The 21,141-nt window shown below is 44.3% G+C and overlaps 1 protein-coding gene across 1 annotated transcript in view; it reads right to left on the bottom strand.

The window, feature by feature from the left end:
• Positions 1-21,141, bottom strand: part of LOC308300656 (uncharacterized protein) — a gene marked incomplete at its 3' end in the record, with an annotated part of 66,605 nt that overhangs the window by 32,622 nt on the left and 12,842 nt on the right. The window contains exon 2 of the mRNA XM_080744536.1: positions 4,612-4,685. Within this exon, the coding sequence (XP_080600662.1) occupies positions 4,612-4,659 (48 nt within the window). The 5' untranslated portion in view covers positions 4,660-4,685. The remainder of the gene's footprint in view (positions 1-4,611; positions 4,686-21,141) is intronic.

Here is a 21,141-nt window from a genome sequence, read left to right as displayed (position 1 = left end):
TCACACCAGGGGCCCAGTGTGGCACCAAGGGACACATGAGAATGGTCACACCAGGGGCCCAGTGTGGCACCAAGGGACACATGAGAATGGTCACACCAGGGGCCCAGTGTGGCACCAAGGGGGACACATGAGAATGGTCACACCAGGGGCCCAGTGTGGCACCAAGGGACACATGAGAATGGTCACACCAGGGGCCCAGTGTGGCACCAAGGGACACATGAGAATGGTCACACCAGGGGCCCAGTGTGGCACCAAGGGACACATGAGAATGGTCACACCAGGGGCCCAGTGTGGCACCAAGGGGGACACATGAGAATGGTCACACCAGGGCCCAGTGTGGCACCAAGGGACACATGAGAATGGTCACACCAGGGGCCCAGTGTGGCACCAAGGGACACATGAGAATGGTCACACCAGGGGCCCAGTGTGGCATTAAGGGACACATGAGAATGGTCACACCAGGGCCCAGTGTGGCACCAAGGGGGACACATGAGAATGGTCACACCAGGGGCCAGTGTGGCACCAAGGGACACATGAGAATGGTCACACCAGGGGGGCCCAGTGTGGCACCAAGGGACACATGAGAATGGTCACACCAGGGGCCCAGTGTGGCACCAAGGGACACATGAGAATGGTCACACCAGGGCCCAGTGTGGCACCAAGGGGGACACATGAGAATGGTCACACCAGGGGCCAGTGTGGCACCAAGGGGGACACATGAGAATGGTCACACCAGGGCCCAGTGTGGCACCAAGGGACACATGAGAATGGTCACACCAGGGGCCCAGTGTGGCACCAAGGGACACATGAGAATGGTCACACCAGGGGCCCAGTGTGGCACCAAGGGACACATGAGAATGGTCACACCAGGGGCCCAGTGTGGCGTTAAGGTGGACACATGAGAATGGTCACACCAGGGGCCTAGTGTGGCACCAAGGGACACATGAGAATGGTCACACCAGGGGCCCAGTGTGGCACCAAGGGACACATGAGAATGGTCACACCAGGGGCCCAGTGTGGCACCAAGGGACACATGAGAATGGTCACACCAGGGGCCCAGTGTGGCACCAAGGGACACATGAGAATGGTCACACCAGGGCCCAGTGTGGCACCAAGGGACACATGAGAATGGTCACACCAGGGGCCCAGTGTGGCACCAAGGGACACATGAGAATGGTCACACCAGGGGCCCAGTGTGGCACCAAGGGGGACACATGAGAATGGTCACACCAGGGGCCCAGTGTGGCACCAAGGGACACATGAGAATGGTCACACCAGGGGCCCAGTGTGGCACCAAGGGACACATGAGAATGGTCACACCAGGGGCCCAGTGTGGCACCAAGGGGGACACATGAGAATGGTCACACCAGGGGCCCAGTGTGGCACCAAGGGACACATGAGAATGGTCACACCAGGGGCCCAGTGTGGCACCAAGGGACACATGAGAATGGTCACACCAGGGGCCCAGTGTGGCACCAAGGGACACATGAGAATGGTCACACCAGGGGCCCAGTGTGGCACCAAGGGACACATGAGAATGGTCACACCAGGGGCCCAGTGTGGCATTAAGGTGGACACATGAGAATGGTCACACCAGGGGCCCAGTGTGGCACTAAGGGACACATGAGAATGGTCACACCAGGGGCCTAGTGTGGCATTAAGGGACACATGTGGCCCATCAAGGGTCCCCAGGGGCCACAGGAGAAGCATTGCTCCAAGCAGCCTAGCCTTTAAACCTAGTATATCATTGTTGTTGGGCAGAAAGCTCTCATCTCCCATAAGTCTCAAAGCTACCAGCAACACACTGCAAAACAGACTCTTTAACACTTGGGGAGCCAAACTCGTTCAGGGACGAGACATGGCCACTAGATGTCACTGTGCCACAGGATGTTATATCGTCCCTGAACGAGGCACGAAACAGTTAACTTTTTGAGCCTGCAGCTGCCCTTTGAACTGGCTGAGATCATTACGTCACCCAGTCAGTGTTGGCAGCCCCTCTGGGGAAGACATGACGGAAGGAATTATAATGCTTTACATTCTACTTTGAAACATAAGAATGGCTTTAGCTCAGAATGGCATGAAAACTGCCACATGGAAGCAGAGAGCTGATTGTTTTCACGGCGACATTTACCGCGATTTTACCGCGATTTTACCGCGATTTTTTTCGCGAGCGTTTGTAAACAAATGGATTACCTCCTCCATCTTCTCTGGACACGCACGTGCACACGCACGAAGCTTGCGAGGCACGTCAAAACAAAGCGTAAGTCAATGGTGGCTCCAGCAACAGCCTTAAATGTTATAAACCTTGGCTTCCCATGTGTTAAGCTACCAGCAACACACTGCAAAACAGACTCTTTAAGCTACCAGCAACACACTGCAAAACAGACTCTTTAAGCTACCAGCAACACACTGCAAAACAGACTCTTTAAGCTACCAGCAACACACTGCAAAACAGACTCTTTAAGCTACCAGCAACACACTGCAAAACAGACTCTTTCCACACACAATCAGGAACATGAACAAACTGTAGAGCTTCAACAGGGGGTCCGGGACCCCTAGGGTGTCCTCAGAGTTACTACAGGGGGTCCTCCAAATCTTTGTGTGATAGAAACCTTTTTTCTCCTTTTTTTATAATAACGATTTGAACCCTAGTATCCATATCCTGAGAACTTTAGCCAAAAATAGCAGATCTACAAGCGCTGCGAGGCGTTGTGAGCTTGTAGATCGGCTATATTCGGCAAAGAGGTTTGGTGTAGAGGGGAAAAAGAGCCGACTAAGTACTGGGTAAAAGTTCAAGTTCTATTGACGGTTCAAGTGGTTAAATATCTGAAAACACAAATTGACATGAATCCAAAATACACTGATGATTGTGCTGTCAAACGATGAAACTATATGGAATCTATGAACAGGTTGTGGGGGTCCCTGCTTCATCTCTCTCTCAACTAAGGGGTCCCTGCTTCATCTCTCTCTCAACTAAGGGGTCCCTGCTTCATCTCTCTCTCAACTAAGGGGTCCTTGCTTCATCTCTCTCTCAACTAAGGGGTCCCTGCTTCATCTCTCTCTCAACTAAGGGGTCCCTGCTTCATCTCTCTCTCAACTAAGGGGTCCCTGCTTCATCTCTCTCTCAACTAAGGGGTCCCTGCTTCATCTCTCTCTCAACTAAGGGGTCCCTGCTTCATCTCTCTCTCAACTAAGGGGTCCCTGCTTCATCTCTCTCTCAACTAAGGGGTCCCTGCTTCATCTCTCTCTCAACTAAGGGGTCACTGCTTCATCTCTCTCTCTCAACTAAGGGGTCCCTGCTTCACCTCTCTCTCAACTAAGGGGTCCCTGCTTCACCTCTCTCTCAACTAAGGGGTCCCTGCTTCATCTCTCTCTCAACTAAGGGGTCCCTGCTTCACCTCTCTCTCAACTAAGGGGTCCTTGGCCTGAAAACGTTGCAGACCCCTGCTGTAGACTGTAAATATTAAAATTCACTTTAATAACACTCTAGTAACCATAATCCATACATATTGTAACTATAATTAAGGCGCATTTCCACTGCAGGGCCAAGCCAGAACCAGAACCAGAACTTTCCAGAACCAAGAACTTTCAAGAACCTGTGAAGTTCCAGAACCAAGTTCTGCTTCTGTTTCCATATAACCAGACCCAACCGGGAAGCTCCACTGGTCAGCCTGATTTGGCTGAGACAAAACAGCTGGTCATTTGAACAGCAGCACATTCGGGAATCTAAAATCTAAAATTACAATAAGTGTTTTGCCATTGCATTGCATGGCAGGCACACTTAATAACAGCTGTATGTAAATACGTATATTATTAGTTACTTTCTGAATATAAAAACAAATGAAACAATAGAACGTTCAAACAAGCTGCTATACTGTAGGCTACTGAGCGTTTGGTCGGTACGCTGCCTTTACTCTAGGGAGGAAAAAAAGCGTCTCCCTCTCTCTCACACACACACACACGCACACACACACACACACGTAATGAAATGAAATGCGTATCTCCACTGTAGTTTGTGGTCTGTCTATCGACGTACATTTTCTTTATTTTTGCTTGGCACCGTGTCTGTTTGCTTATGCACTCGACGCCCGTTTCAGAAAGACGACGGCGACAGAATTTGTTTGAAACTCCGTCATTTAGAACGGATGCTTTTAACTCCTTCTGGATATTTTCTTCTGTCTTCTGGCGTCGCGTCCATAGTGTTTCAGTGTTTCTGTCTGTCGGAATAGGATTTTAAAAATGACGGGGTTGTGTTGTCGTGAGAGATTTCTCCCAGTTCTCCTCGGCGTAGTCTCCGCTCAAGCGGCTCAACCAATCAAGAGCAGGAGCGCTGCTAGCCCCGCCCATAGGTTCCCAGAACTCAAGTTTAGTTCTACCTCAGGAGCAGGACCGAAAAAAGGTTCCAGGAGGTTCCAGGAACCTTGTATGGAACCGGGCCGTTCGCAATGGAAACAAAACCAGAACCAAAAAAATAGGTTATGGTTCCTGAAAGTTCTGGTTCCACCTTGCAGTGGAAAAGCGCCTTTAGTCTCAAAGCTACCAGCAACACACTGCAAAACAGACTCTTTCCACACACAATCAGGAACACAAACAAACTGATCCAAGACCAACCTCTGGGGTGAGCAGAGTCCAGCTGTTGGTGCCACTGCTGTCAGACATCGCCCCCTAGTGGCGCCGTCCCACTCCTGCAACACAATGACATTTACATCAGTCTTCAGTTCAGGTGACAACAAATAAAGAGTGGATTCTGAGCAGGGTTTCCTGCAGCACTTTATTGGCCACCCGGCCTCAAACCTGTAGCACCTGGCCAAGAGTCTGGTGAAAATTATGCAAAATTCTATATAAACTATACTTTTGCATTTGTTTGTTTAACCCTTTCCGAGCCACGGGGAGCCCCTTAATGTTAAAACCGTACTATATCGAACTTCCTAGGGGGGGAGGGGCAGCCAATCGTCTTTTCCCGTACTTTCCCGTATTTACCGAAATAAATGATTTTCATCCGAAAATCGGCGATCGTCTAACCTTCCCTACTCACCACTCGTGCATCGATAGCTCATGGCTGGGCTGACATGAAGCAGAAGTGATGTCATTGGCCTTTCCTTTTCCAAGGCACATTATCCCATTCGGTTACTGTCTGTACCCTGGTGCTTCTACAGCAGCCATGCTAGGGGCTATGCTAGCGAAAATTTTCAGTTCTGCTCTTGAGTCACACATGGACTATTTGCGGGGACATTTACGTGAACGGATCGCGCACGCGAAACGCACGGGGAGATCGATGATCGGCCAAAACACCCATTCTATCCCAACGGAGATCGAGAAAATCACGGTGAGTTACTGACCTGGGGAAAAAAAAGAAAAGAAAAAACAACGGCGCTGTTCAAGATGGAGGGGCTGCGGGCTCATGTTTATAAACATAATATTATGTCTCGATCACAATACAATAATAGAAATTTCACGGCTAATCTACCAACCCCCATTCTATTTCGGCTTAGAAAGTGTTAAGCAACTTCTCCTCCTATGTTGAGGGCAAAAATAGGAATTAATCAAAATTAAGGGACTTAATTTAATCAAATGAAATAATTATTTGTTTTTTTCTGTGTTTTTGCGCGTGCAGCACACGCCCACATCCCCCCCTAGCCAAGCCTTTTCCTGCAGGAAACCCTGCTGAGGTTTACAGTACATGCACTGATGTGTGATATCTGTGAAAAAAAGAAAAAAACTATAAATATATTGTTAAAAGAATCGGTAACACTTTACAATAATGACCTGTTATAAATCATTTATAAACATTTATAAGCAGTTTATAGATGAGTAATAAACATAAATAAACTGTTTATTGACATTTGTAAATGTTTACCTAAACATGTATAACTGTTTTAAACATCATTTACATGTTATTAGTAAGGTATTAGTAAGTAGTAAACTAATCATGAATAAACCATTTATATACATTTGTAAATGATTAATAAATCATTTGTAACTAAAATGATGCATCATTTATATGCTATTTTTAGATAAGTAACTAATCATTTACAAGCTATCTATATACCTTGTAAAACATTCCTAATATATCTATAAATCATTAGTAGATGTTATCAAGTGCCCTAATGTAAAGTGAATACTAGGTCGCAAGTTACTATGAAAACCTCCACCGGCTGTCTGTCAGTCCCTCAGTCAGTCCCTCCGCCAGTCTGTCCATCACGTCACATCACGTCACGTCATGTCACGTCACGTCACACTTTTGGTCCTACTCTAATCTCCGGCACTGTTGCCCCATCCATGCCAACCTTTGCACACACACTCCTTGGCTGTCTGTTAATGTGGCCTCCTTGTTTGTTCATGGTTAACATATGCTTTGTAAAACATTCCTTAACTAGAAGCAGTGCTCTTCCGAGCACAGGTCTCCACCAGGCCGTGCATCCTGGTGGTGCTACTGTATAATATGCCAATGTAAAAAGGGTGGCATATGTTCTTCACCTTAGATCTTTCATGGCAATCGGACGCTGCATGCATGATTTGAAGCATTGTGTTCCAAAAATGTGTTTTGCTAAAGTCTACCTGCTGGTGGCGCTATAACAGGCCAATGTGAAAAAGGTAGCATTTGGGAATATGTGTGCCAAATTTCACGGTAATCGTAAGCTGCGTTGATGATTTGAGGCATTTTGTTCAAAAACGGAGCAATCCTGCAAACTTTGGAAGCCAATATTAGCCAATCAGGATGGAATATGAAATATCAGACGGATCGGACTTGATCACATGACTATAAAGATACTGTGTACCGATTCGCGTGATTTTTGGATAAAATCTGAAGGAGTAATATTCAAAAATGTGTTTTACATAAGTCGGCCCAAAGGTGGCGCTATAAAAGGCTGATATGAGAAATGCAGGGCAAAGGTTTATCCTTAGCCCTTTGGGTAGTGCGCTTACAAAGTTTGAAACTGATCGGTGGAGTTATAGGTAAAACCACAAATCGGCCTGTTATAGCGCCACCATGAGGCTGATTTAAAAAATTTGAAGTGGCATTTCTTCCTCGACCTAGTGGGAATGTGTGTGCGCAATTTCATGATAATTGCACTTTGCGTTTGGGATTTGAGGCATTTTGTTCAAAACGGCTCAATCCTACAAATTTTGGAAGCCAATCTTAGCCAATCAGGATGGAATATGCAAAATTGGACAGATCCGTGTCGATCACATGACTGTCGAGATACTTCCTACCGATTTGTAGGATTTTTGGACAAAACCTGTAAGAGTAGTGCACAGAAATGTGTTTTGCAAACATCGGCCACTAGGTGGCGCTAGAAAAGGCCCATTTGAAAAATTTAGGGCAGAGGTTCTAGATTGGCATCCAGGGAATGTGTGTGCTCACTTTGGCATTGACCGGGCAAACGGCGACTGAGATTTGGTGCACACAAACTGCGAGGACGCACGCACGCACGCATGGACGCACGGACGGACGCACGGACGGACGGACGGACGCACGGACGGACGCACGGACGGACGAAGGGGAAAACATACTCTCCCCCATGCCTTCGGCTGGTGGAGACAAATATCTATAAATCATCAGTAGATGTTATCAAGAGCCCTAATGTAAAGTGAAGACTATTCATTATTTACGAATGTCTGTTAAATATGTGTCCCAGCACCCCCAGCAGCTAGTCATCTCGGGGACTGTCATTATTCCCTGTAGCCAAAATGATTTTTTTTTTTTTTTTTGCTCTTTTTTTTTTAATGCCACAACAGCATCTCATAATATCTAGGCTACATTTCACTTAAACGCCAGAGCTTAACTCTGCATGTAAATAAGACTTTTTTTAATTAATGTGAGAGATCGGTACATAATTCTGTTAGTCCTCCCAGTTTATATTAGCTAAAATGCTAACTAGCCAGCCTTTGTTAGCCGTTTGTAGCCAAATGCGGTAATATCGGGACTCCATTACTTAGCGTTGCAACCCACAGTATTTATCCCATTAATTTAATGCCACGTGTGTTCCAAATGAACAATTATTAACCACGTAATGTATGATTTTGTGTATTATTATTTATTATTCTTCCGCCGTTCTTCCGCTGTTTCTTCTTCTACGCTGGTGAAATGATCCGTTCCTGCCTGGAGGCGTCTGTGACGTATGCGTTTGTCTTCTGTGAAGCTCCGGTGCGGAAGCTTCCTTTGTCACTGAGTTAGCTTAGCATTGAATAGATCAGTGTCGTCCTAAACTATCTAATTCTAACGTTCAGGGTGTTTGTTTTTTTGGACAATAAATTGACAGCCAAGAAAACATGGATGGAATGCAATCGTTCACTCGCCGTCGGAAAGTTGACTTTAGAGTAGACTATTCTGGTTGACTGGCTATGAGTGGCTAACGGCTAACGCTAGCTAGCGTTAGCTAGCGCTAGCTGCAGCGCTAGCTGCAGGCTATAAACAAATAAAACGTGACCCAACTCTATTGTTGCTCTCTTCTACAAGCTCACAACGCGAGGCGGTTAAGCCTGTAGATTGTGTTTTATTATCAGGTCAAATAATCCTTCTGACTGAAGTTACACAACACTGATTATGCTACATTTAGCACAGTTAGCCCTGTTGCACACGTAATGAATTCACTTCAACCTCGTGTTGAGCAGTTAATCCTATTTGCTACGTACGTCTACAAAAACCTTCATATTTCAAAGATAACGTGCTTACTGAAGTCTCACAGATGTCACAGTATGGTACGCTCAAGCAGAATTACCCGTATCTTTCGTATTGTTTAATAAACTGCATTTTAATCCGATCAGATGCCATTTTCTGTTGTTTTTCAGCCATGCGACCCCATCGGTTGCGAGGTGTACTGCACTTAGATACATTAATACCTTTTTAAGGAAACGACGACCGATCGGATTAAAATGCTCCTCATTAAATAATACGATCATTACGGGACATTCTGCTGGAGCGTACCCTATGGTGACATCTGTGAGCCTTCACTAAGCAATTTATCTTTGTAATCTGACCGTTTGTGTAGACGTATGTAGCAAATTGGTTAAACTGCTTCACGGTTGGCGCACTGTAGCGTCTTTACATTTAGCCCAATAATGCTTGAGATGCTGTTGTGGCATTATCTTTTTAGAGAGCAATAACTAATGTTTAAAACATACATAAACCACTTTAGCCCTATGTTATACCAAGGCTATTTGAAAATAGACGATCTACAAGCTCACAACGCATTGCGGTGCGACGCGTTGTGAGCTTGTAGATCTGCTATTTTCAAACATTTTGTACTTTTACTTTTGGTACTTTAAGTACATTTGGATACCAATACTTTTGTACTTTTACTCAAGTACATTTTTTATTCTGGACTTTTACTTGTAACAGAGTGATTCTACATTGCAGAATTGATACTTTACTTTATTATAAAATGTTGGTACTTTTTCCACCACTGTGTAAACGTTTGTGTTCTCATGCCAATAAAGCTTCTTTGAATTGAAGATTGAATTGAAGATTGCTCCCCATGTGGCGGAGTCAGGTCATTGCAGGTTAGAAATTTATTTAAAACTTGAATATCTCAAAAGTACTATTTCAGCATGGCATCATTCTATAAGCCATATCTTCAAAACTGTTGGGTCAATCTCCACAACCAATATATCATTTTGTAGCTATGATCCCCAGCTTTCAAATGAAATGAAAAAATGAAAATGAAAAAAATTGCAATGACTGGCTCCTGGGGAGATTGGGACACATATGAACAAACATGGAGGCCACATTAACAGACAGTTGACTGCCAAACCACAACCTCCATCCCTCATTTCTCACATGGCCCTCTTATAGCGCCACCATGAGGCCGATTCTTGCAAAACACATTTTTGAACACTGCTCCTACAGATTTGGGCCTAAAATCCCGCAAAGCGTTACACAGTATGTATACAGTCATGTCATCAACATGGATCTGTCCCATTTCCCATATTCCCTCCTGATTGGCTACGACTGCCTTCTAAAGTTTGTGTATGCGATGTGACGGTCGATTATCTCCCGATTAGGGAGTCTTACTGGTAAATAATGAATAGTCTTCACTTTACATTAGGGCTCTTGATAACATCTACTGATGATTTATAGATATTTAAGGAATGTTTTACAAAGCATATGTTAACCATGAACAAACTAGGCCACATTAACAGACAGCCAAGGAGTGTGTGTGCAAAGTTTGGGTATGGATAGGGCAACGGTGCCGGAGATAAGAGTAGGACCAATAGTGTGACGTGACGGACAGACTGACTGAGGGACTGACAGACAGCCGGTGGAGGTTTTCATAGTAACTAGTGACCTAGTCTTCACTTTACATTAGGGCTCTTGATAACATCTACTAATGATTTATAGATATATTAGGAATGTTTTACAAGGTATATAGATAGCTTGTAAATGATTACTTATCTACAAATAGCATATAATTATGCATAATTTCTAGTTACAAATGATTTGGGGTGGTCCTATAAGAGCACTAAGAGTTGAGGAATTACATTTTGTATAACAAGGTGCTATTGTGAAAATAGCAGATCTACATGAGGCGTTGTGAGCATGTAGATTGGCTATTTTCACAATTCCTGTCTCTAATATTTGACAATTTTGTCTAATGTGTCATTTTAGAGGTATTAAAAAGTCCTTAAATTGTCACTTTAGAAATGTGCAGATACCCTCTATACACTTAAACTTTACGTAGGTTTGTTTACTGTTGAGAGAGCAAACAATGTTTCACATTAAGTTAATCATCTGAGGACCCCCCCAAAATCATCTGGGGACCCCCCTGGGGGTCCTGACCCACAGGTTGAGAACCACTGATATATTGTGTGGACAATAAACATGTTTAAACATCCCAACACGGAACTAGCAGGACGGTTTGTCATGGTCTGTTTACACAAGGACAGGATTTGAATAGAGGCCACCTTACACACACTGCTTTACTGTGTGTGTGTGTGTGTGTGTGTGTGTGTGTGTGTGTGTGTGTGTGTGTGTGTGTGTGTGTGTGTGTGTGTGTGTGTGTGTGTGTGTGTGTGTGTGTGTGTGTGTGTGTGTGTGTGTGTGCACACGCGTGCATGAGTGTGTGCGCGCATGCATGTCACTGTACACGTGCCTTTAGATTGTATGGATGTGTGTGTGTGTGTGTGTGTGTGCCTGTGGTGGGCGCGCACGTCAGTGAGTTAGTACATGTGGCATGTGGGTACAAGCGTGTGCACGTACATGTAGGGTAAATGTGGACGCATGCATGTGGACGTACAGTGTGTGTGTGTGTGTGTGTGTGTGTGTGTGTGTGTGTGTGTGTGTGTGTGTGTGTGTGTGTGTGTGTGTGTGTGTGTGTGTGTGTGTGTGTGTGTGTGTGTGTGTGTGCACACGCGTGCATGAGTGTGTGCGCGCATGCATGTCACTGTACACGTGCCTTTAGATTGTATGGATGTGTGTGTGTGTGTGTGTGTGTGCCTGTGGTGGGCGCGCACGTCAGTGAGTTAGTACATGTGGCATGTGGGTACAAGCGTGTGCACGTACATGTAGGGTAAATGTGGACGCATGCATGTGGACGTACAGTGTGTGTGTGTGTGTGTGTGTGTGTGTGTGTGTGTGTGTGTGTGTGTGTGTGTGTGTGTGTGTGTGTGTGTGTGTGTGTGTGTGTGTGTGTGCTACAGTGTGGCACCACGCATATGGATGCACTTGTGCACGTGAGGGTATGCAAATGTTTGTGAGCCTATGTGTGTGTGTGTGTGTGTGTGTGTGTGTGTGTGTGTGTGTGTGTGTGTGTGTGTGTGTGTGTGTGTGTGTGTTCCCTAAACCCATAGCACTACAGAAAAGTCAGTGACCATACATGAAGCTAGTTAGCATTAGTTTTTTGTCTTTAGGTTTTTAGAACTTTGATTATACTGTGTTTTTTCTAGATAAATATCCATTTGCATTTGTTATATTGTTGATGTTCTGACATATTATCTTGTTTATTATTGTGATGTTATCTGCTTATTGTAAGTCGCTTTGGATTAAAAGCGTCTGCTAAATGCCTAAACTGTAAACTGTAAACTGTGTGTGTACACTGTAGTGACTGACCGATATATCGGAATCGGTCACCGATATATCGGCCACCGATATGACCTTTTTGGCCATATCGGTATGCACCGATATGCGACCATATTAGGGATGTTAATCAACGCATTATTTGCGAATCGACGCGGTGTGGCCGAAAATCGACGCGTCGATCGACTTTTTTCACTTTTTTTTCCCGCTAAGCAGCAGCTGAGAGGAGAGCAGCACAACGGTGCATTACTTTAAACAACACAACGTATGCTGCACCCATCAGAACTTGCATCAAAGCCCTAATAATAATGATAATAAATAATTGCTCTTCCTTGTTAGCATGGAGTCTGTTCTCTAGAGACTAGAAGCGGAGTGACAATAAGTCCATGGAACGTGCGGGAGCGCTGACCGCTCGCTCTCATATATCCCCGGTGTGTCGCATTAACGTTAACGACGAGTAGTGTGGTTTGTGATCATCGCACACAACGGCGACGCTGCCACAAGCGAGGTCTCGTGTCAAGCATGCATGCAGAGGCAGGAGGTAAACAAAACGCATCCAGTCCATAGAGTCGCACTGCTATGACGGGCGCATCATCCCGCCCGGTCCAGCAGTGTTTCTCAACCAGTAGTCCGCGGACCTGACTAGCGCCGCATGCATGCACAACAGTCTCCGAAACAGACACACACCCGGTCCTCTCACATTTGGAAAACATTAACGCTTATAACCTTTTTGAACAACGATTAAAACAGTCATTTTTGGGGGGAAAACTTTAGAAAAATAAAAAAATATATATATTTTTCGATTTTTCGACTCGTACTTTTTGAGTCGCGGTGAGCATGAGTCGATCGACGCGTCGATTTTCGATTTTATTTCACATCCCTAGACCATATGCACCGATATGTGACCGATACGACCGATATAACCGATATGCGACCGATATGACCGATATAACCGATATGCGACCGATATGACCGATATAACCGATATGCGACCGATATAACCGATATAACTTTTTTTAGGGGCTAGTGAAAGTTACAAGTATGGTTTGTGCGATGTGAAATGTGATAATCACAGTAATCCTTAATCATATTCCAACATATTCAAGGGCTTTAGGAGAGAAATGAGACTCCAGTCCAGTTAAAGCACAGCAGATTGGAGGTCTGTGGCTCTTTAATAAAGACTAAAAGGCCTGTTTTATATATATGTATCAGAGGTCGCGCTAGGATTTTTAACAGCCGGTCACCGTGACCGGCATGATTAAAATTTATCGGACATCTGATAAAAATACCGGACATAATACGTTTAATGCATGGATGACAAGCAGGTGCAAAAACATAGCCAATAACAACAGTTTAAGTCCTGCTGTAGGCCTATAGTTGGGACTGAACTAATTGAATGTAAAGGAGTAGTAGGCTGTACAAATAAACATACAGCTTCATCTTGCATAAGGAAATTAATTATATTGGACTACTCACGCAGGCTGTGTTTGCACACATACTGCATGGTTTCATAACAAGTTGTTTGTGTTGCATCATGTTTTCAACACATAATAATGTACAGAATTATGAGAAATAGTCTGAAAGTGGGGTCTGCACAAATGTTTCATAGGTTGATAGATTAATCTGGCCAGAAAGGAATCAATTATAGACTACTCACTTGTATGGTCGAGTCAGTCTGGTCACGATAGTGCGTCCATGCATTATGCAACTTTGGGAAGGTTGTAAAGGCTTTGGTGGTGATCTTGTACAGTTTCCATAACATCTCCTCATAAAGAACTTCAATCGATTGTATAAAGTTTGTTTTATATGGGTTGTAGTTGCCCTGCGTGTCTTCCATAATTCCCATGGGTTCACAGTGCGCATTGCAAGATGACGCTGAAATGGACTGCTGTCTTCTCTCTCCCCCAAGCGCCCGTTCGCAAATTAATGTTTAGGCTAAACAGTTCTGATAATACAACTTATTTTTGACTGTCCATTCATGTACTACAACTTAAACTGCGCGCTCATATTCCAACCAAGGCAGCTCATAGAGAGCTTAGCGACAACATAACAAACCGACAACTAGGCCTACCCAGCAACAACTATCATTTCCTGTCTTACCTTCACAATAAAGTGTCTCCCGTTTACTTCTCAATGCAGCTTATTTCACACAGGTTATTATTAACAGGAAAAAGTGTAACTTAACCCGTGTGTGTTTGTGCAACCAGACGTGCATATGAGAGTGATGAGGGAGAGAGAGAGAGAGAGAGAGAGAGACATCGAGAAAGAGAGAGAGAGAGAGAGATTTGCGGTGAACTGCCGTGTCATTTTCAATCGGTCCTTATGTCCGACGAAGTTTATATTTTCCGGTCTTTGTCATTATAAATCGGTCAAATCCGGCAATTTCCGGTCTAACGCAATCTCTGATATGTATATATCGGTATCGTATCGATATCGGTGACGGCTCCCCTCTCTTGAATCGGTATCGTATCGGATCACAAAAAAGTCTATCGGTCGGTCACTAGTGTACTGTACACCTTTATTGCTATACTTGTGAGCCAAATGTCCACCAGTGCAAATAAAACCAGACAAATATGGTTTGGAGTGTTTGGCTGCTTCTCACATGAGACCTCATTTACACCTGAGAAATACATTTTAAAACAGCTGTGAAGACTCCACCACATGCAGCTCAGCTGGTGCAGTGAAATGACTGATAGCAGGAAGGATAAGGGGAACACACACTGGACGCGGAAGCGGCGCGTAAAAACATACAGCCCCGTTATTTTCAATGAACTACCCCACACCGGCGGCGTCAGACGCGGGTCTGCCGCCTCGTCTGCCACGCCGATATGCTGCTGTTCTATTTTTCCAGCGTTGCCGCGCGGTGAACATGTTCTCCCATGGTTCTCCCCACCGGGGGAAATGGATGTGCTGTGTGGCAGCGCGCCGCATCCAGTTGGGGTAACCACGTGGCATCTCAAGTGCGTCGATAGCGCGATGCGACGCTGCGCAGCCGCCCGCGTCCAGTGTGTGCTCCCCTATAGTGTTGTATGCATCCTGGGGATGCAGGGATGCTTAGTTTAATTAGTCCTTTATTAAACATAAGGGTCGGGGACTCAGGATGCAGGGATGCTTAGTTTAATTAGTCCTTTATTAAACATAAGGGTCAGGGACTCAGGATGCAGGGTTAGTAGCATCACTGCTATAAGAGTCTGGACCAGAATGGACCAGGTAATGAGTGCTTCATACATTCATTTTAATATTTTAGAGGACTATTTCTGTGCCAGACCTTTTTAGTGCACATGCTTAGAATGTTCTGTGTGCACTGTGTGCACTGCAGGTCCCTGGCACGGAAGGGTCTTTGTGAGAGGAGTAGTGAGTTCTGGAGTGTTTCTATGTTTGTATGAATGAAATGTAAAAACTAATGGATGAGATGGAGAATGATGTCTTTGGTGTGAAGGACCAAAACCACTCATAAGTCAGAAGTAATTCGCTAGCCTACAAAAGGAGGGAGATGGCATCTTGGAGGCTCAGCCAATAAGGATTCTCTGCACACACATCAAGTCACACATCAAGTCCTAGCCTAAAGGATTGAATGGGTTAAGTGGTTAATCATGTTTTGTTTTGTTTTTCTTTAACAAAATAAATTGTATGGTGGCCCCCGGCCCCAGCTTTAAGTGATTTTACAACTGTGGCCCCCTGCCAGATCTAGTTGAATACCCTGTTCTAAAGCCTAGTTTCTGAAAAAAACCTCTAATCTCATCTGTGTCGGGTGGAAAGCTCCTGTCCAAAACTTTAACTTTTCAGGATTCAAATTAGAAAATAGCTAAATTAGCTTGTAGATCTGCTATTTTTGAAAAAAATATTTTTGACCCGATTAATATATACATGTCTTATAAATCCTTCTAAGGTTTTTGAAAAATGCATTTCCATGTCAGTGGTTCTCAAACCTTTTCATGTCAAGTTGTCAGCCTTCTGATTGGTCCCTGACTGGCCAACCAGAAAAATCATTCTCTTTTGCTACCGGAGGCGGAGTTATGCAGTGGGACAAAGTCCACATTCTTCCATTAATATTAATGGCGAGAGTGTAGTTTTAAATTGATATTTATTTATATTTTTATTTTATTTTTTGCTTTGTCATGATAAATAGGAACATTTTGGAACAAAATAGAGTGAATACACAGTGAATATTTGTTGAAATGATAAAATAAATCGCTATGTGGATTAGTAGTCTTGCATAGACGTCTCCTGCTAGACACTGCATTGTGCGGTGATCCGCGGTACGGCCACGATGCGGTACGGCGCGGCGCGGTCATAGCGATTTCTTCCTTGGCTTTGTTGTCCCACCTAGTAACAGAGCGACATGGGGTGGGCCTTGACAAAGAGTGAATTACATGTATTGCATTTATATATACATGTATAAAAAATACATATATATTCAAATATTTGCAAAAACATTCAACATTTTTCAAAAATACTGTAGCACAATTTCAAAAATAGCAGATCTACTAGCACGCAGTGTGGCACTCGGCGCCGCGCTGTGAGCTTGTATATCTGCTATTTTTCAATAGTTAAAGTATGAAAAGAAGAAACTTGGACTACGCATGCATAGAAGGAAGCATGAGGTCAGTCCGTTGTCTCCCCAGGTTGGCAGAGGGAGAGCAGAGCCCAGGATTACATAGGCAACTGGCACTGGGTGAAAATGGGTTACAAAATCGTGGGATAATAATTATGTAAAAAAAAAAAAAGTATGAAATCTTCTATACCTCGCAAGTATAGAAACACAACTGCGCGTGCGTGCGTGCGTGCGTGCGTGCGTGCGTGCGTGCGTGTGTGTGTGTGTGTATTTACATGTAAATGTCCACAGGGCCAGCATGCGTATGAACAGTGTGTTCTTCATTAGTAGTAGCAGTGTGTGTGTGTGTGTGTGTGTGTGTGTGTGTGTGTGTGTGTGTTCTTCATTAGTAGTGGCAGTGTGTGTGTGGGGTCATTCTGTGACTCCTAGAGCTGGATGTTTCCCCCCGACCCTCTGGTAACCAAGGCTGGTCTATTCTGGACATACTGGCCTCTGCAGCTTAAAGGGACATGCCATCATACTGGCCTCTGCAGCACTGTAAAGACTGTGTTAACTTAAAGGGACATGCCATCATACTGGCCTCTGCAGCAGTAAAGACTGTGTTAACTTAAAGGGACATGCCATCATACTGGCCTCTGTAGCACTGTAAAGACTGTGTTAACTTAAAGGGACATGCCATCATACTGGCCTCTGTAGCACTGTAAAGACTGTGTTAACTTAAAGGGACATGCCATCATACTGGCCTCTGTAGCACTGTAAAGACTGTGTTAACTTAAAGGGACATGCCATCATACTGGCCTCTGCAGCACTGTAAAGACTGTGTTAACTTAAAGGGACATGCCATCATACTGGTCTCTGTAGCACTGTAAAGACTGTGTTAACTTAAAGGGACATGCCATCATACTGGTCTCTGCAGCAGTAAAGACTGTGTTAACTTAAAGGGACATGCCATCATACTGGTCTCTGCAGCACTGTAAAGACTGTGTTAACTTAAAGGGACATGCCATCATACTGGTCTCTGTAGCACTGTAAAGACTGCTGTTAACTTAAAGGGACATGCCATCATACTGGTCTCTGCAGCACTGTAAAGACTGTGTTAACTTAAAGGGACATGCCATCATACTGGTCTCTGTAGCACTGTAAAGACTGTGTTAACTTAAAGGGACATGCCATCATACTGGTCTCTGCAGCACTGTAAAGACTGTGTTAACTTAAAGGGACATGCCATCATACTGGTCTCTGTAGCACTGTAAAGACTGTGTTAACTTAAAGGGACATGCCATCATACTGGTCTCTGCAGCAGTAAAGACTGTGTTAACTTAAAGGGACATGCCATCATACTGGTCTCTGTAGCACTGTAAAGACTGTGTTAACTTAAAGGGACATGCCATCATACTGGTCTCTGCAGCAGTAAAGACTGTGTTAACTTAAAGGGACATGCCATCATACTGGTCTCTGCAGCACTGTAAAGACTGTGTTAACTTAAAGGGACATGCCATCATACTGGTCTCTGTAGCACTGTAAAGACTGTGTTAACTTAAAGGGACATGCCATCATACTGGTCTCTGCAGCAGTAAAGACTGTGTTAACTTAAAGGGACATGCCATCATACTGGTCTCTGTAGCACTGTAAAGACTGCTGTTAACTTAAAGGGACATGCCATCATACTGGTCTCTGCAGCACTGTAAAGACTGTGTTAACTTAAAGGGACATGCCATCATACTGGTCTCTGCAGCACTGTAAAGACTGCTGTTAACTTAAAGGGACATGCCATCATACTGGCCTCTGTAGGACTGTAAAGACTGCTGTTAACTTAAAGGGACATGCCATCATACTGGTCTCTGCAGCACTGTAAAGACTGCTGTTAACTTAAAGGGACATGCCATCATACTGGCCTCTGTAGCACTGTAAAGACTGTGTTAACTTAAAGGGACATGCCATCATACTGGTCTCTGCAGCACTGTAAAGACTGTGTTAACTTAAAGGGACATGCCATCATACTGGTCTCTGCAGCAGTAAAGACTGTGTTAACTTAAAGGGACATGCCATCATACTGGTCTCTGTAGCAGTAAAGACTGTGTTAACTTAAAGGGACATGCCATCATACTGGCCTCTGTAGCACTGTAAAGACTGTGTTAACTTAAAGGGACATGCCATCATACTGGCCTCTGCAGCAGTAAAGACTGTGTTAACTTAAAGGGACATGCCATCATACTGGTCTCTGCAGCACTGTAAAGACTGTGTTAACTTAAAGGGACATGCCATCATACTGGTCTCTGTAGCACTGTAAAGACTGTGTTAACTTAAAGGGACATGCCATCATACTGGCCTCTGTAGCACTGTAAAGACTGTGTTAACTTAAAGGGACATGCCATCAATCCATCATACTGGTCTCTGTAGCAGTAAAGACTGTGTTAACTTAAAGGGACATGCCATCATACTGGTCTCTGCAGCACTGTAAAGACTGCTGTTAACTTAAAGGGACATGCCATCATACTGGTCTCTGTAGCAGTAAAGACTGTGTTAACTTAAAGGGACATGCCATCATACTGGTCTCTGCAGCAGTAAAGACTGTGTTAACTTAAAGGGACATGCCATCATACTGGTCTCTGTAGCAGTAAAGACTGTGTTAACTTAAAGGGACATGCCATCAATCCATCATACTGGTCTCTGTAGCAGTAAAGACTGTGTTAACTTAAAGGGACATGCCATCATACTGGTCTCTGTAGCAGTAAAGACTGTGTTAACTTAAAGGGACATGCCATCATACTGGCCTCTGTAGCACTGTAAAGACTGTGTTAACTTAAAGGGACATGCCATCATACTGGTCTCTGCAGCAGTAAAGACTGTGTTAACTTAAAGGGACATGCCATCATACTGGTCTCTGTAGCAGTAAAGACTGTGTTAACTTAAAGGGACATGCCATCATACTGGTCTCTGTAGCAGTAAAGACTGCTGTTAACTTAAAGGGACATGCCATCATACTGGTCTCTGTAGCTGTAAAGACTGTGTTAACTTAAAGGGACATGCCATCATACTGGTCTCTGCAGCAGTAAAGACTGTGTTAACTTAAAGGGACATGCCATCATACTGGTCTCTGTAGCACTGTAAAGACTGTGTTAACTTAAAGGGACATGCCATCATACTGGTCTCTGCAGCACTGTAAAGACTGTGTTAACTTAAAGGGACATGCCATCATACTGGTCTCTGCAGCAGTAAAGACTGTGTTAACTTAAAGGGACATGCCATCATACTGGTCTCTGTAGCTGTAAAGACTGTGTTAACTTAAAGGGACATGCCATCATACTGGTCTCTGCAGCACTGTAAAGACTGTGTTAACTTAAAGGGACATGCCATCATACTGGTCTCTGCAGCACTGTAAAGACTGTGTTAACTTAAAGGGACATGCCATCATACTGGTCTCTGTAGCACTGTAAAGACTGTGTTAACTTAAAGGGACATGCCATCATACTGGTCTCTGTAGCACTGTAAAGACTGTGTTAACTTAAAGGGACATGCCATCAATCCATCATACTGGTCTCTGTAGCAGTAAAGACTGTGTTAACTTAAAGGGACATGCCATCATACTGGTCTCTGCAGCACTGTAAAGACTGCTGTTAACTTAAAGGGACATGCCATCATACTGGTCTCTGTAGCAGTAAAGACTGTGTTAACTTAAAGGGACATGCCATCATACTGGTCTCTGCAGCAGTAAAGACTGTGTTAACTTAAAGGGACATGCCATCATACTGGTCTCTGTAGCAGTAAAGACTGTGTTAACTTAAAGGGACATGCCATCAATCCATCATACTGGTCTCTGTAGCAGTAAAGACTGTGTTAACTTAAAGGGACATGCCATCATACTGGTCTCTGTAGCAGTAAAGACTGTGTTAACTTAAAGGGACATGCCATCATACTGGCCTCTGTAGCACTGTAAAGACTGTGTTAACTTAAAGGGACATGCCATCATACTGGTCTCTGCAGCAGTAAAGACTGTGTTAACTTAAAGGGACATGCCATCATACTGGTCTCTGTAGCAGTAAAGACTGTGTTAACTTAAAGGGACATGCCATCATACTGGTCTCTGTAGCAGTAAAGACTGCTGTTAACTTAAAGGGACATGCCATCATACTGGTCTCTGTAGCTGTAAAGACTGTGTTAACTTAAAGGGACATGCCATCATACTGGTCTCTGCAGCAGTAAAGACTGTGTTAACTTAAAGGGACATGCCATCATACTGGTCTCTGTAGCACTGTAAAGACTGTGTTAACTTAAAGGGACATGCCATCATACTGGTCTCTGCAGCACTGTAAAGACTGTGTTAACTTAAAGGGACATGCCATCATACTGGTCTCTGCAGCAGTAAAGACTGTGTTAACTTAAAGGGACATGCCATCATACTGGTCTCTGTAGCTGTAAAGACTGTGTTAACTTAAAGGGACATGCCATCATACTGGTCTCTGCAGCACTGTAAAGACTGTGTTAACTTAAAGGGACATGCCATCATACTGGTCTCTGCAGCACTGTAAAGACTGTGTTAACTTAAAGGGACATGCCATCATACTGGTCT

The sequence above is a fragment of the Nannobrachium achirus genome (genome assembly GCF_963921795.1).
Source record: "Nannobrachium achirus genome assembly, chromosome: 2".
NCBI lineage: Eukaryota > Metazoa > Chordata > Actinopteri > Myctophiformes > Myctophidae > Nannobrachium > Nannobrachium achirus.
Note: the sequence above shows the minus strand (reverse complement) of the source record. Positions and strands in the feature narration are given on the sequence as shown.